General features: G+C 37.4%; 2 protein-coding genes across 2 annotated transcripts; one reads left to right on the forward strand and one right to left on the reverse strand.

Annotated features, from left to right (window-relative positions):
- The first annotated feature begins 1,139 nt into the window (after positions 1-1,139).
- On the forward strand, positions 1,140-6,670 carry LOC107087762 (nuclear factor 7, brain-like). The gene is made up of 9 exons (XM_015379499.1): positions 1,140-1,270; positions 1,482-1,633; positions 3,783-3,881; positions 4,393-4,524; positions 4,603-4,713; positions 4,831-4,959; positions 5,741-5,819; positions 5,913-5,939; positions 6,037-6,670. Exons 1-9 carry the CDS (start codon positions 1,219-1,221, stop codon positions 6,624-6,626), a joined length of 1,371 nt encoding a protein of 456 aa, XP_015234985.1. The 5' UTR covers positions 1,140-1,218; the 3' UTR covers positions 6,627-6,670.
- A 289-nt stretch (positions 6,671-6,959) lies between these two features.
- Positions 6,960-17,057, reverse strand: LOC107087761 (C-type lectin domain family 12 member B-like). The gene is made up of 5 exons (XM_015379498.1): positions 16,962-17,057; positions 15,131-15,247; positions 14,824-14,984; positions 14,466-14,590; positions 6,960-7,654 (listed from the first exon to the last, which is right to left on the reverse strand). The coding sequence occupies exons 2-5, from the start codon at positions 15,150-15,152 to the stop codon at positions 7,537-7,539; spliced, it is 426 nt and encodes a 141-aa protein (XP_015234984.1). The 5' UTR covers positions 15,153-15,247; positions 16,962-17,057; the 3' UTR covers positions 6,960-7,536.
- Between the last annotated feature and the right edge of the window lie 80 nt (positions 17,058-17,137).

A 17,137-nucleotide genomic window follows, 5' to 3' on the forward strand; every position in this document is an offset into this window, starting at 1 on the left:
CTCTGCCTTGCCCTGTGTCTGATTATTGCTCCTGAATAAGAAGATTTATTTTAGTGTTTCATTTTTTACTGACATTTAGGCTAAATTTGTTAAAGAGGCTTGAATTAATCTCTATTAGGGTTGTTTTACTAACACACATCCACGGATTCAGCACCACTTACATGCACTTCTCAACTATAGCTGCATATAATCTGTAAATCTTTATTATTATATGTGATTATTTATCCTGTATTATAACCCCACTTATATATACATAATCCATATCCTAACTTTCCTGTTTAATCTGTATAGTTTTCATTTTTATTTATTTTATAGCCTCTTTCAATTACTCTCTGTTTATATACACCATTTAAAGTTAATACATACAGTCTCTGTGCACATGTAAATAAATATTTATATCCTGAATAGCACTTCTAGATAGATGCAAACTACATTTCATTGCTTTTATACTGGTGGCAGTGTAATGACTATAAAGTTGAATTCTACTCTTATTATATAAGATTATATTTTAATTGATATGTATCATCAAACCTGTTGTGTGAGACTGTATTTTATAATTATGAGTGTATAAAATTATATCTGTTGGCCTGTCATGATTTATTTAAGCCCTCATAGAAGCAGTCTGACCTCTGCCCTCATTGCTCTGCTGCCAGGTTTACAGTTTACAGTAATACATACCTGAGACCTCAGTCACCTGCGTCACTTTTATGATAACAGGGTTTATTGCTGCTGTAAACCATCACTCCTCTCTATGCCCTTGTGGTGAGTCCGCTGTCAGCTTTCAGGAAGCTGAAGGGATTTACAGAGAAATAGTTTCCCTCTCCAGCTCCAGGCAATAAAAAGGTCATAAAAAAGCGTTAACAAAAAGATTGGACAGGCAGCGCTATTCGTCCACTTCTCTCCACCATCAGAGCTGCAGCAACGCTCCAACAACAGAACAGGTAAACTGCTCTAAATTTACATATAACACTTTTCTTTTCTGCACCACAGGTAAAACAGCTGCTCTTAGAAATATGTATATTGATTTTATGGTGGTTGATTTTACTTTTGCTTTGACAAACTAGCTAAAACCTTGGGTTACATTAACAATATATTGGTATTTAATGAATAAGGAGAATAATCTATTATTCTTTTTCTATTTTTAGAATACTCATCATGAATGTTACAGTCGGTTTTGGTCTCTTTACATAACCTTCATGTGTTTCTTTTCCCACAGCCATGAATAAAGACGAAGGCACAGAGTTAAAAACTATCCTAAAGCAAAACAAACGTAAGTTTCTGTATTTCCTTTTGGACAAATATAAATATTACAAGCTTATGTGTGATTTTTAATGTGGCAAATCAGATGTGATTTTTAAAATGTATTTAAAAGAAATTACAATTTTAAACAGCCTAATTTCCAACGGTTCTACATTCTGCACTTCGTTTCTTCCATACGTTGTTCTATACACATTTGTAACATTGAGAAACCTGCCCTGTAGGGGTGCAGCTGATGCTGAATGATGAGGGCAGCAACACCACCCAAAGCAGCTCCATCGGGGCTGTTCGCTGGAAGGTGACTGATGAGAGCGTCCAGCCTCACAGCTCGGCCCCAACCGTTCACGCCAAGACAGGCACCAACAGGAACCCTCAGGTAAGCTCTTTGGCTTCGATTTTTGTTCCTGTTCCTGATGTAGAGACTGTGTGTTTTTAATTTTTTTTTTATTTGCTTCATGGTCCAGGTGTAGTTTTACACATTAGTGGTTAAGGCATGACAAAACTAAGCAGTTGTTTAGAGTCACAAGGGGAGTCAGTGAGCACAAGGCTAAAAGAAACTAAATTTATTAACTTCAAAAGAGAACTAAGAGAATTTGACTGTGTATCATGAAAAATGTATTTAAATTAAACAAGTCTCCACAAGTTAGCATCTTTCTGCTCTCAATTTTTTAATGCTACCAACAGGAAATGAAGACAAATATGTATAAAATTATATATACAAAAAGCAAATAACACATTTCTTTGCTGAGTTTTGCTTGATTACTTTTTCTTTTGCTTTTTATTTTATGTTACGGTATATATATATTTTTTTCAATTTACATCCTGTCTTTACATAATCTCTCAGTTATTCTAAGATGATTTGGATATATTTTCAAAACTTTATTCCCAGTGTTAACAGCAGATAAGTAATGTGACGTGCACAAGTTCTGAGTGACACACATTAGTCATTTAGATGGTTTTTGTTTCTTTTATTTATAAAATATATTAAAGTTTGTAGCTGTATCCATTCACTTGGGATATAATGGAAACATTATTGTTTTATAATTAATTCTAGGAACAGCTTTTTGTTAAAATTAGTGCCGTCCTTCAAAAGATTAATTTAGCGAATCCTTCAGCTCATGCAGCTGCAGTTTTGGTTTTACAGTTACAATCACATAATGCCCTATTTACAGAGTTTTAACTGCTTTTTCTTCTCCCTCAGACTTATATATTTTTTAAATTTATTTTATTTTATTTTATTCATTCATAAAAAAAAAAAAAAAAAAAAAAAAAAAAAAAAAAAAAGATCATAAAATCTGTGCAGGTGACAACTTTAATCATGAATGAAAGAAAAGAAGCAGAAAAAAGTAAAACATTTATAATATCTGCCCCCATAGAGAATAACCAAGTGTGCTAATCATGAAATATTGGAATAATTTTTCAGACCTCACCTTATTATAAAGTTCTGGCAATGAGCAGTCAATCGGCTCAGATAAAAAAAAGTAGAGTAGCTTTCAATTTAAAATCTATTGCATATAAGAAAATGTCAATTGCCAGAATAAATCTGGGAAAAAAAACTATTATATAGTACTTTCTATTCCAGATAATTTGCATATGATCTCAGTTCATAGGTATAATAAATAAGGAAGAAACAGCAACACAATTACTGCATGAAAAAGGGTTTGATTTGTTTGGCAGCAGTTTTATTTTAAAGCATCTACTTTGTATTCTGGGCGAGGGTAGCAATCAGCCAAATCACTCCTGATTCACACAAATTATTTGGTTCATTTGAACGACACATTCAGGACGCCATTTGTAATCAGAAACCAGAAAAACAAAACAAAGGCGCTTGATTATGTTTTCCTACAAAAAAATTCAATATGTCCACTGCACTGAAAACCATTGATATATTTTAAGTTTAAACCAAACTTTCACATTAAATAGTCAGTCTTTGTAAATGTTTATTTAATTTTTGAATCCATTTTAAGGACAGAAATGCTTTGGAAAAAGCTTTGATCGCTATAAGTGGTTAGCACCGAGGCAATTAGCATACCCAGTGTTTTGTTGGATCTATGGTGTAAGACATCTGTCTGTAAAAACATATTAGTAGATGTCCGAAGGTATGTCAATAATGTGAATAAATTAAAGAGTTCTATATGTTCCTTGTTATTAATTTGTATTTACAAAAAAAAATTATTTACAAATTTAAATGCTCACTTAACGTTTTTTATTGACAGTTATCTTACCCCATAGATTATCCTCAAAGTAGGTTTGACAGAGTCCTGATCAGACGACTGACTGAAAATCTAAAAATTCAATATTAGTTTGACGGTGGTGTAGTGAGCTGGATTGAGCTTATTCTTGCTTTTGGCCCTAACCGACCCTGTTTATTGGTTTTGAAAGATCCCAGACGAGTATCTACAAATTAACCATGGACAAGAGAAGGAAATGATTGATGGAAAATCATAAAAGTGGATCTTAAAATCCATGTTTCTCCCTTTCTTCCTTGTTGCATTGTTTTAAAACATGGCACATCTATCTTGCAGCATCTTGCGCGCCAGGGCAACCTGAAGGAGCTGCGCAGTCTGCAGGAGTGTGTTGAATTCATCCACCACTGGAAGGAGCAAGTGGATCAAGTGTGCAAGGTAGAACCCACATCTCTTCATGAAATAGAACATTTAAAGCAAATTACACTCTTTTTTTTATCCTGATTTAGAATTATGCAAAAGACTCAGTCTATATGCTGAACATACTAACAAACTTTAAATCACGTGTATTTTCTGCTTTATCAGATTTATTTTATGAGCTAGAGTCCTTATCTCAGCTTCATAAGTCAGGGGTGGATATAGATAAACGGTGCCATGAAAACAAGCATTAATTGTGTATCATTAATAATATGATATAAAGGATGGGTGGCTGCATAAATATCTGTTTTATGTCCCCATATGTGTTTACAACCTGAATATTCGACCTTTAAGCCTGCAGCCAAGACTGCAGCCTGATAAACACGCAGGCCTAGACTTTACCTTCTTCGTTTATTACCTCTTAAATCCAATGAACAAATTTCAGGTTTAGATAATCTGATTCGTCAGGCGGTTGTAAATGGGTTTTCTGGCTCAAAGCATGTTTGAAACTTTGTTTGTTGTGCTTCAGCAGGGGGGCACAGATACTGGAGAGGGAACCAGTAAGGCAGAGACCAAGAGCTCAGACCGACGCACCGAGCGCAGCCTGGAGGAGAGCCGAAAGCTGATCCTAGAGTGGGCTGATGAGCTTCGCCATGTTGACAAGGTGAGCTTTCAGATAAGAAATATGCAGTAGTCAAACACATCAAATGCGTATGATTTCTAACTAATGTCTCAATTCTAGTTTCTAATGGAGACACCATGGAAATCTGATCATCAAAAGAAAGAGGAGCCCAAAGATGAGGGGCAAGTGAGGCTCATGGAGTGGGCAAAGGAGCTGCAGAGGGCCACCGAGGTGAGGGGTTAACGGCTAGGATTTTTACATAAAACATATTTTTCTACTTCAAAACAGAAAAAAAATGTCTGATTTCTCATAAAACAATCTGAGATGCAGATTTTGTTTGTTTTCCAGAGCTGCGGTGTGGAAAGTGAGGAGCTGGGTAAAGTGCTGCGCATGCTGGGCGTCAAGAAGAAGCGTCTGTTCAAGCTGCTGCCCCTGCTGGAGTTCATTACCTGGTCCCTGCTGAAGGATGACAGCTCGGTGAGAAACACCACTGCTGCTCTACCTTTAGATCAAATATTCATCTAAATGTTATAGACCAATAAATCAAACACATGCAAACCATCTTATATGAAACCCCCCCTCCCCTTGAGGTGAATCTGATGCCATATGGTTGTATAACACTGAACCTTGCTCTCAATATACATGCGGCGAAGCCATAAATTGATTTTGCTGACCCTGATGCGCTGCTACGCTGATAACCAACAACGTCTCTGTCCCCGATAACATATGGGGAATATTAAGCGCTTTATCTATCACCACTTTCACCTAGAATCTCCAAGAAAATAATTAGTAAAGAGAAAACAGAGAAAAGCAAACAAAGCGGAAAAGGCGACCAGCAGGATGTGGTCAGATGGGGCCCCGATGAGGCTAACAACAAACTGAATTTTCAATTTTATATGTATAAATTTACCAAATATAGAGGGAGTTAAGAGCATGTTAGAGAGCGAGTAATTATAATTCTAAGTATTTTAAAGATAAAACAAACTGACCAGGTATGTAAAAAAACAAACTGAAGCTCTTATGTTCTTTCTTGATTCATACTCATTAAAATATTCTGAACAGAACGATGTTAACCCCTGCAGCCAAAGAGCTTTTAAACTACTTTTTGTTCGAGGATATTGATGGAACCTGTAGTTAAAGGAAAAACAATAATTATTTTAAGAATTACAGTGGCTTGATCGAATGGTCAAAAAAAAAGTTACAGCAAAAACAATTTTTTCACCCTGATGATCATTTTTTACTTAATTTATTTGTTTAGACAATGGTTTGCCAAATCTGGCTGCTGGCGAAGCAGAGGACCTGGAAAGCAGGAATACCCAGATACATCCCAAACACAGGTTTGTAGATATGTACTTTTTCAGGCCAGTTTGGAAAACTTTTTATTTATTTATGAGCTGTTTATAATTATTTGTCCTCATCTCTGTTTTCAGTTTGGAGCTGGATCTGCAGCGCAGCTGGTAAGTATTGGGCATACTTGCCTTCATTATCCAGTATAAAGAAAATATACTTCAAATTGTGGTTCTAGAGCACTGATTCCTCTGTTCTCCCTAACAGCTGATGTGTTGCTCGACCCAATGACGAATCACCCATGGCTTCAGCTTTCAGACGACCAGCGGAGGGTCCAGGAGGGTCTAACAGAGTCCGACCCTCCCTACAGCTCCCAGCGCTTTGACAGCTGTCCCTGCGTTCTGGGCTCGGAGGGCTACAGCTACGGCCGCCACTACTGGGAGGTGGACATCGCCAATAAGGGCTACTGGCGTGTCGGCCTGACCACGGCCGACTCCAAGCGGAAGGGAAACTTCCCAATGACCCCCAAAAAGGGATACTGGGTATTGTGGAGAAGCACAAACCATTTTTATGCCTGCACCAAGCCGGAGACGGAGCTACCCATCAGCCTTCTCCCGCGGCGCCTCGGTGTGTACCTAGACTACGAAGAAGGCCAGGTCTCCTTCTACAACGTTGAAACCAAATCCCACATCTTCACATTCACAGCAAACTTCAGGGATAAGGTGTACCCTCTATTCGCACCCATGGACGGCCGCACCCTCATCACTATCATCAATCCAAATGAAATATCAGAAAGCACGGAGAAGAGCACGGGCAAGGCTAGAAAGGTAGCATTTAACGATGGGAATACGCTGTAAAGAAAGCCTTACCAATCCCAGTCAAAAGCTTAGAAAATCTTTTAAAAGAGAGGGAGGATGTTTGAGCTGTGTGATCTAGTTTATTAACTCTCAAAACAATAAAAAAAAATCCAATAAACATCAGAAAACCTCTTGAAATATTATAGAAAAACCTAAAAAAAAAAAAAGAACCTTTTAAGATTTGCTTCAATTTCAGTTGCATGAAGCATGTAGGTTAGAAGAGGGTGTAATCAGGAGATTACTGGTTTATTCTCACTGGATTATGAGTTAATTAGACATTTGTTCAAAAATAAGTAAAGTTACAGTCTTTTTAGAGAAAGGAAGCGAAGGTGAACAAACCTTAGGTTCCCTGTTGTGGACTTTTAGACCCTGATAAAAGGAAAAAAAACATCTTAATATTTCTGTTTGTTTCATTTTAATTTGCGTTTCTCTGTTGCCCCATAAACAATCCCCAGAAGATGATCCAACTGCAAAGGAGATCTTTTTTTTAGAGGTGCTATGATTGTTTAAGTGTGATCTCAGTACTCTCAATGTGTCTGGTTAAACAATTTAAAGCATTGTTGGATGACAATATTTAGGATGATGATAAACCTTAAAGATGTTAGAACATAGATCTTCAGAACAGCACAGCAGAAACAATGTGTAACTTTTAGATAAAAAGCATTTATTAGGATAAACATGTTCTGGTTCTTTTCATGTGCATGCACTTTAAACTACACTTTCCTAAAAGGAAAAAAAAAGCTTTCATAAATAAAATGTTGTGGCTGAAGAATATAAATCTTTCCAGCAAACATTAAACCATTAAGCTGCACCAATAAAGTATTAGGGCTGGTTTAATCTTTCCTGAACATTTACAACTATCGATCTCAGTTTATTAATATTCTATAGATGAAAAGATCGTGACGGCTGTTCAGGACTCTTTCTTGCAGACCCAGGGTCCATGCTCATCACATTTAGAGGCAAACAGCGTCCCGCCTCCCCTCAGGTCTGCACAGTCCCTTTCATCACTGTCCCACTGCACAGTCACCCTTCAAAACACACAAATATATGCAATCATGACAATGAAAAATCTAAATAAAGTAGCATTTACCATCAGCATGGTCGTATATCTTCATAGAGATTATGAATTGTAGTTATGTTAATTATGTTAAGATATTTATGACATAAGCTTGGTGTAAAATAAACGTATCTAAAAAGCTCAGTCTGTATAACTATATCTATATATATATTGTATGTTTGTTGTTATTTTATAATAAAAAAAACATAAATATAAGACATTCTGTGTTTTGTGTCCTACTTTTAAACTTAAAGGCCCCATTTTTTTTTGTTGTTGTTGAAATGTTGATTTTCATGGTTCCTTTCCTACCCATAAGGCTGATCTTAACATTGATGCAATAAAACTTAAAGGAACATGAGCTACAATTTGATGTGTTTGAAATCAACCTTAAAGGTATAGTGGAGGATTTTCTTTTTCTGGGTGGATCATCAAAATAAGTGGTCCGAGTGATGCAAACAGTAACTTTTGAACAGAGCGTGCAAGAGGAGAAGAGGGGTTTGTGCATGCTCTCACATGCATTTAATAGAGATTCCCTCTTAGAAGCAGGTGCATGGTTGTGCATTTGCATTTTTTTTTAAATGGAGAGGGCAGGTCTTTTCAAAAATTTGCAAAAATCCTCCACTATACCTTTAAGCCTGGTAACCATATTGTTGAACTGATCATTCCTTTCCGAGTGGTCATTATCATGATGTCTACTAAGCTAATCTAGATTTCTTAAAATGGACCACTTCACCTTCTAAAAACTAATAGATAAGTTATTGATCAGGGAGTCATTCCGAGCCATCTGATTGAAATGTCGTTTAGTTTAGTTTAGTTTTATTAGGATCCCCATTAGCTGCCAAATAAATGGCCACTAATCTTCCTTGGGTCCTCACATAAGGAAGTTACATTACATTATGAACAAACCATTAAAAAAATTGCACAAGTGTCACATTAGGAAATAATAGGAACACGAAAAAGAGTAGAAATATACAACATAAATACACAGGTCAGTTCATCATATCATCTGCAGTAGTTCTGAAGACAGTATGTTTTTGAAGCTTGTTCTGGACTCTTCGCGTGGTTATTGGCAGTTGGTTCCAGTGACAAATGGCTCTATAATACACCTCTAGATTTTAGATAGTTTGTTCTGGGTCGAGGGAGTTTAATGTCTCTACCTAGTGCCCGCCTTGTTAAATAATCATGACTTTTTTCAAGCAGGACTAAATGTTCAGCAAAAAATTAAATTTACATTCCATATAAAAAGGAGTCGATGTGACCCTTCCGATCAAAAATTGGGGAAATCATTGAATGTCTCTGCCTGATATCCTATAATATGTAAATTAAAGCGATTGTGTTACACCTTCAACTTTTCTCTCCCTGATTCTCTTCCTGAGAAGAGATCACTGTGAAATTACCCTTTAAATAACACTTACCAATGCATATATATCAAATATGATGGAAGGTTAAACAGAATTTAATCTCAGACCAGAGAAATGGCTCAGGTCACAAACATAGGCCTTACCAGCCTTGCTTCATCAGTGAAGTCCCTTGAATAAGAAGCTTTTTATACATCTGCAAAGTCAAACCCTTAAACATCATTACATCATACACATGTATTTTGTAAATGATGAGACATCCCTGGTTTCAGCCATACATTATCAAACTAACATACAGTGTTTTTAGATCAAGGACAATCAGATGCACATTACCAGAACTCTCTGTTAAGCATTATCATCTCAGTCTGTATGCTCTCGTTTCATTTCCATATCTGATGCTAATTATACAAACTGCCTGTGAAAAACATCAGCCTTAACACTCAGATTGTGGGTAATATCATTGTTTAACAAGCAAATAAATGAAAGACAAAGAAAGATCCTAACAAATGTGGGGTGCCCTCCTAACCTAGATGGGGTGCCGCCTCTTAGACCTTACGTGAAGCTAAATTATGTTTCTTCTCGTGAAAATTAGGCCACAAAGCATCTCCTTTGCTTTGTCAATGTTTTATTTACTCGAAAGTCACATTTGAACTTGAGAGGACATGTAGGATTTTGAGTCTGACATCTCAGTTTTTCCCGAATTACATCTGTTCCTGTGTTGTGCTCTCCATCTGGTTGTACACCACTATTAATTTAATTCAATTTAATTCAGTTTATTTATATAGCGCCAAATTCACAACACAAGTCATCTCAAGGCACTTTACAGTTCAACCAGATCATACAGTCAAATTGATACAAAGTTTTCTATCTAAGGAAAACCAGTTGATTGCATTGACTCATTGACTCAAATACAATCCATCACACTAAGCATGCTTGTAGCGACAGTGGAGAGGAAAAACTCCCTTTTAACAGGAAGAAACCTCCAGCAGAACCAGGCTTAGTGTGAGCGGCCATCTGCAGAGGCCGACTGGGGTTCAAGGAGACAGAAGCAGAGATACAAAAGCAACTGGAAAAGGCGGCCCCGTCCAGGAAACACACAGCCAGGCAGACGAGCTCCGAGCCAGCTCCCATGTCTGAGGATGAAGAGAGCACATCCAGCCAGTCACGGTCAGAGAAACAGGACCACACTGGAAAACAGGCCGATCTCCAGCATCTAGGCCTGATGATGAGCCTAAATATATATATATATATATATACATCCCAGCAGAAAGGAATGAATGTGGACAGTCATTAGCCTTCTGGAAATCGTTACTTACAGAAACACAAAGGGGTGACACGCCTGTTAATTTTGGACTACAGCCATCTGAAAAAAAAAAACTAACAAAAAAAAATCTACAAAATAGAGGACGGTTAAAACTGTACTTATATTGAAACTTGTCAAGTCACGGCACTCCAAAGCGCTTTACAGCATTTCAATTAATTACACACTACATGGTAGCCACAGCTGCCCTGGGGCATGCTGACACAAGTGAGACTTGTGTACACACCCTGACCGATGCCCCTAGTCAATCATCAGTAGAAAGGACAGGACTGAGACAGCCTCCTATACCACTGTCACCCATTACTTATAACATGTGAAGGTGTATACATTTTCACGTGTCTCACACATGGTGCTGGGTTTATATATAATGTCATGCAAAGACATGTGAAATTCCTTCATAGCTCAATTGGGCAAAATAGTAAAGTTGGAAATTTTTTTATGCTAACTGAACCATGATAAGAAGCACAGGCTTCATTTCTTACCTCGTTCCTTACTGCCAAAACTATTTGGACATCACTTTATTATGGCGATCTTCAACAGACTCTTTGGCTTAAAAGTTTTTACCAATTTGCTGTGTTCGGATCATACCTTGATGGGGAGTCTGGAGAACATGTGATTCAAATAAAGTAGATGTGTGTTGATCAAGATGGCTGCAAGAAAATGTTACCTAAAATTTTCCTTATCTACAGTCAGAGCAAAATGTAAAACATTGAAGAAATGTAGCTGTGACAGATAAGATAAGATAAGATAAGATAAGATAAGATAAGATAAGATAAGATAAGATAAGATAAGGGAGGGAAGTCCAATTAATTTACAAAGTTCACTACAGCAAGGACTTTCATCTTACATTACTATTCAGGGATCATGAACAATAGTAAAAATTAAAAAAAAGCCAAATTAAGCCATTTTCAGGGTGTTATGATGAAAAATCTTAGCCGTCAGTTTTCAGAATATCATTTTTGCTAGTGGGTAATCATTTTTTGCTGACTCTGTGCCTATCAGTTTCCCTCAGCTTTTCACTTTAGTTAGGAATCCAGTTTGTGTGGGTTGTTTGTGTGTTTTTCTCCACCACCAGGTGGTGCCCTGTCCTCGTTGGGCCTCCCTGCACACCTGCAGCTCGTTGGATCATTACTGGAGGAGTATTTGAGCAGTGGGCTGTCACTACTTCGACGCCAGAGTGTTTGCCAGTTTTGGGTACTCTAGCCAAGCAGAGATTAGCTGAGTCTAACCTAAGCTTTGTTTCTCTGAGTCTTATCTAGTTTTTGTCTTTGCTCTTCGGCAGGAAGCCTTCCTGGGTAACTGGATGCCTGGACCTTCTCCCCCTGGAAGGATTAACTGAGTACACACTGAGCAGGGGAAAATCTCCACATGATACATTCAAGTCCTCATCGGAAATCCAAGTGACAGTCCGCTCCTTTACTCCTCTGGGTCCAACGCTTGTCTATCTGTCCGCCCTCCAACGAGTTCCCTCTTCTCTGGATTAAACCCCACAAGTTGGATTCAAGGATTGACAAGAGCCCCCTCAAGCGTGAGTCCCTCTCCAGTAATATTCAAGCCTCAGTCAAATTTCCTACGGTCCCTGAACTTATCACTGTGATCTCCCCTTCAGACTTTCCAGCTCCGGTTCACCAGTCCACTGAGTTCCAGATCCCACGTCTGACATTCATCTACATTTAATAAATCTGTTAAACTTTTTCTCTTGGTCTCTGAGTGGTTCTCTGCCTGTGGGTCAGATCGCTTAAACCACTCATGACAACTTTGTGTCCAGAGACAGCCATAATGTATCCTGTTAACTGGACTCAGCATGTCACTGAGCTAATAACCACCTGCTTCAGCATTCATAAGCCCGTCAGACTTTCTAACCTCTTGCCAGATCCTCCAATTGTTTACCAATACTCATGTATGTATTTTGACATATTCATCCCATTTTTCTAATTTTATCACATCAATCTCGAGAACGCTGTCTTTATGTATGAAACCTTAAAAAAAGAAGCTAATGTACTGGAAAGCACCCGCCGTCATCTGAGGTAGAAATTGTGTCATGCTGTAGGCCTGTTTCTGTTTCACATGCTCTGGAAACTTTTTTAGTTAGCATTGGCGGTAACAGGGAAATAATGAGCGAGGAACAATGACTATGATTAATTCAAAAAAGTTTTGTTCCAACCTCTATATATATATTAGGATTATACATTTTAGGCTCAAAAAATTAAGCTGTACAGCGCAGAAATGGAAACAGATTTGGCACAACCAGTTTTGTCAAAAATGTTTCCTCTACTAAAAAAATACTTTTTTTAAATTTTATTCTTTTATGTTTCTCTATAAATGCTGAAGTAATCTTTAAGCGTCCCTTTAGCAGGGGCCTGCAGCAAGAAGATCTGGGTTCTATTCCCGGCCCGGCTCTTTCTGCATGGAGTTTGCATGTTCTCTCTGAGCATGCAAGGGTTCGCTCCAGGTACCCCGGCTTCCTACCACAGTCCAAAAACATGAGTGTGTGCATTAATAGTTGTTTGCCCTGTTTGTCTCTGTGTTGCCTTGCGATGACCCGCTTGGAATAAGCGTGACAAAAAATGGATGGATGGATAAATCCCTGGCAATAGAGCATTAGTGCGATTTTGTCTTCTGGTTTCCTCATGATAACAGATCTGTAACAAAGAGTCTAAATTATACACAAACTCTATGGGTGTTTTCACACAGAACACATTTCAGGCGTTAAAGATGCTTGAACGGCGAAATTTAGACGTGGCATCAAGCACTGGTCAAGATGCTTTGATGTTCTCTGGTTGTTTATGTGCTAGGGAGCAGCTTGGTGTGGCTTACTTTGATGTGTCGCTGAAATAGTTTTAACACATTTTTAAGTGAGAAAGTACACTTCAAAACATCATCTGTGCAGCCAGTTCATCACAATTATGATCTTACTAAAATATCAGATTCTTGTTTGGAGCGCCAGACCTCCAGGAAAGTGGCGCTGGGAATCCCCACTGAAAGTCTGTGGGGGATTTCCCGCTGCCATTCGTAGAGGCTGGAAGTGAACATAAAGAATTTTTATGGCTGTGGTCAAAACTGCAAGTAATAGAATATGCAATTGAATATTTTTTGTCGGCAGGCATTTATAGTGAATTTGGGAATTCATAAACTGTGTCACCATATTTTATAAAAAAATGTTTTTTATGAAGTATTAATGATCAGAGCTCATTTACTTTTCTTTGTACATAATATTTCATTCTATTTCATTCTCCCAGCTTTTCTTTTAAACCTTTGGAGTTTAACTCTTTTATATTAAAGCTATATGCACTGCAAAAACAATCTAAAAAAACTTAATGTAATTAAGTGTATTTACCCTTAATTTGAGCAGGTAAATGAGATGGTTTGCCAACGAAATGAGCAATTTTACACTTAAGATATTTAGATAATATGCACTTGAAATAAGACAATGCAATTGTGTTTTCTAATTTTAAGTTGTCTTGTTCCATTGGCAAAATGCCTCCCTTACCTCCTCAATCCAAGAACAAATGCACTTATTTTAAGAAAAAATGACTTATCTAGATTTGGATTTTTTCCAGTGTGGGATGGCCTCTGGACGACACCCCATAGTCTTTGCATGTAAATCATATGAGTAATAAAGTAACAGTATTCCTTAACAGATCTGCAGCCCTGCAAGGACAGATCGAATATGAACATCAAGAACATAATTGTAAGAATCAGCTGAACAAGTATTTTTCTATTGGGTTTTCAATGCAGCATCTCTATTTGCAGTTATTAAAAGACTTGTTAAGGAAATGAAACCATTGTATCACGTGCCTTCTATGCATACTCCACAATTATTGATTTTTAGTTTGTCATGAATTTCATTTCTCTTTTTAGTAAAAAAAAAAAAACCCTTCCTGCCTGTCTTGCTGCATTTATTTATATAAAAATACTTCCCCATGATGTGTTTTATAATAGTCTCAAATACCAAAAAAAACATTTTCTATTAATAGAATACTTGAAAGTTTAAGAGTGGAGGACCTGAGTGGAATTTAGAGTGATGTTGTGCTGCTGCTAAAATATATTTAAATGAATATGAATCAGATAACAATTTGATTTAAGAAGAGCCTCAGACTTACAGCGGACTGTGCTGAGCCTTTCCACCGTTCAACCACAGCCAGAGTCCCTCCTTTTTGCTGTCTGTTAGTCCGACCCACAGGAAAGGAAATTTTGTGCACTCGCTCATAATTTCTTGGAGAAAATCCTGCATTTTAGGCAAAAGTTTAATGTCAGGCAAAAAAAGAAAACATTGCTGACAATCCTGTGCAAAGTCTCAGTTAAAGGCAAGAAATGTTAAAAGGGAAGGAAATATTTGGAGAATGACCAGCAGACAGTTCTTAAATTCTTTTTTAAGTGAATATCTGTTACCCTGGTTTCTATATAAACTTGACTGATTTTCTTTATAATATATGAGGCATCTTCAAATGCTTCAGTTACCATCTCTGCAGAGTCTTCGATTACAACCAGACTGCTGTTGTGTTGCTGGCAGAACTGATCGCTCTCGTTCCACTGCCGGTCATCTTGGAGGCCGACAGAGAAAAAGTAGCAGTGATTTCTCCACCACAGCCAGCTTTCAGGACACAAACCACACCTGGAGTCTGAAGACAGGAAAGACACAGACAGAACCGCAGATGTAACCACAGAGTACAGTCACCGAATGCAGAGTAATGTTGATATTTGATGTATTTACTTTTGTGTATCATGGTTTTCTCAAATTTGAACAGGACAACGATTGTAAACTCACCTTGCGTGGCAGAGTGCAGCATCTTTTTCAGGTCACGGCTCCTTCTTTGACACTGCTGCAGGTTTTCCAACAGCTTATTTAGAAATATTTGATTCTCTTCTGGTGTTTTCCACCTGGCTGGGATATGAGTGTGAATACTTTACAAAACCTAAACTCTTTTTATGTTCTCCTTTACAGAAGCAGTAACAGATGGAGTTCTTCAACGCATGCATTTATAACCTTTTTTAATTGTATTATCTGCACAATCTTGTATTTTCCTATTATTTAAAATAAATGATTGAATTTTGGCAATGCATTTTACTAATTTACTAAATTATTTGATGGAATGACAGATTGTTTTTATAATAATTATTATTTTCCTCTACAAATTCAGTTCAGCTTCATTTAGTATTTATATAGCACTAAATCACCAAATATAATATTGGTTCAACTATAACTATCTATAAGCTAAATCTTTTTAGGAGCACTTAGAGTTTACCACAGATTTTTTTATTATTATTTTTAAACTTTTATTTTTGTTTTTTGTTGCGCCTGTAGTTTCAGATGTAAAAATATCAACTTACTAATCTGCATTTTGCACAGTGCTGCTTTCGGTAAGGGTGTGGGCACTTAACACTAAAAGCTACCCTTCACTGGCTTGCAAAGCTTTTTAGCACCAACCTTAATGATTCTATGCTGTTGTTTTTGAAAGAAGGAGGAACTGTGTTGTTTTGCATGAGCCTACAAGCAGAACACTGAAGTAAACCAACCAGATGGTTTACAACAGAATTAAAGAAAAAGTATTAACATCTAGCTCTTTAGCTGACTGTCTGGAGCAAAAGAGGGAGGGAGGTGTCACATCAATAAGATGGAGAAAAAAGGGTAGGTCCGTCTCTTTTTAAGAAACAAGCAAAGGAGCTTTCTGTTGCCTGTAAGAGCTACTGTGATGGGGGTGAGGAGTGAGAAGTATTCACACACCCTAAGCTGTAATAAACAACCAGGACTACATGTTAATTCTTTCTGTTTCATATGAAGAAGGCCAAGGTAATTGATCAAAAGTACATTATTACCAATGCCTGTTGTTGTCTAAATAAAGAAGCCATCCAAATGTTATCTACTGATGAAGGAAAGGGATTCTGAGCTGCACAGTGGGTAGCACTGTGCCTTGCAGCAAGAAGGTTCTAGGTTTGATTCCCTGCCCGGGTGTCTTTTTGTGTAGAGTTTGCATGTTCTCCCGGAGCATGCATGGGTTCTCTCTGGGTACTCTGACTTCCTCCCACAGTCCAAAAACATGACTATTAGGTTAATTGGCTTCTCTAAATTCATTTTAGGTGTGTGTGTGCGTGTGTGAATGGTTGTTTGTCTCTGTGTTGCCCTGCGATGGACTGGTGACCTGTCCAGAGTGTACCCCGTCTCTCACCCGTAGACAGCTGGAGATAGGCACCAGCACCCCTCATGACTCCAGCAGGGATAAGTGTGAGGGAAAATTGATCGATGAAGGTGAAGGGATTCTATTTCAGAATATACTAAGACACTAAGAAAGTAATCAAAGGTACCAAGGTTGGTTTGAGATGTAGCCAATAGCAATGTTGAAGCAGGGGAGGGGTTAAGTTCGATTTTTACAACAACAACACTTACATTGAATTTAAGAACATTTTAAAGGAATAAGTAATAATCACACATAGTCTTTAAAGTTATAACGACACATAAAACCCATAGCATGTCACTTCCCTCTCTGGTGACAAATGAAAATTATTGTGGTTAATTTCACAGTAAATGTCTTACTTATTGCTCCTTTAACTCCTTTAACTAACACAACGCTTAAATATTTATAATTTATAATTCTACTTACCAAATAGGATAAAGGATAAGGTGACTGTGGTCACCAGTAATATTGCTGCTATGGCAACGACCCCTCCAAAAATCAGCTGCAATTTTTTGCAGGATCGTGTATCTGTAAGCACAAAAATAAATTACTTAATTATTTAATTTATATATATATATATATATATATATATATATATATAT

Source organism: Cyprinodon variegatus, unplaced genomic scaffold (genome assembly GCF_000732505.1).
Source record: "Cyprinodon variegatus isolate N-32 unplaced genomic scaffold, C_variegatus-1.0 Scaffold193, whole genome shotgun sequence".
NCBI classification, from domain to species: domain Eukaryota; kingdom Metazoa; phylum Chordata; class Actinopteri; order Cyprinodontiformes; family Cyprinodontidae; genus Cyprinodon; species Cyprinodon variegatus.

Coding starts and splice junctions, on each gene's coding strand:
- LOC107087762 (XM_015379499.1), top strand. CDS start 1,219: ATGAATAAAGACGAAGGCACAGAGTTAAAAACTATCCTAAAGCAAAAC. Junction 3,882..4,392: donor AAGTGGATCAAGTGTGCAAG/GTAGAACCCACA, acceptor GTGCTTCAGCAG/GGGGGCACAGATACTGGAGA. Junction 4,960..5,740: donor TGCTGAAGGATGACAGCTCG/GTGAGAAACACC, acceptor TTATTTGTTTAG/ACAATGGTTTGCCAAATCTG.
- LOC107087761 (XM_015379498.1), bottom strand. CDS start 15,152: ATGCTGCACTCTGCCACGCAAG. Junction 14,985..15,130: donor GCTGCACTCTGCCACGCAAG/GTGAGTTTACAA, acceptor TCCTGTCTTCAG/ACTCCAGGTGTGGTTTGTGT. Junction 7,655..14,465: donor AAGGCTCAGCACAGTCCGCT/GTAAGTCTGAGG, acceptor TGTGTTTTGAAG/GGTGACTGTGCAGTGGGACA.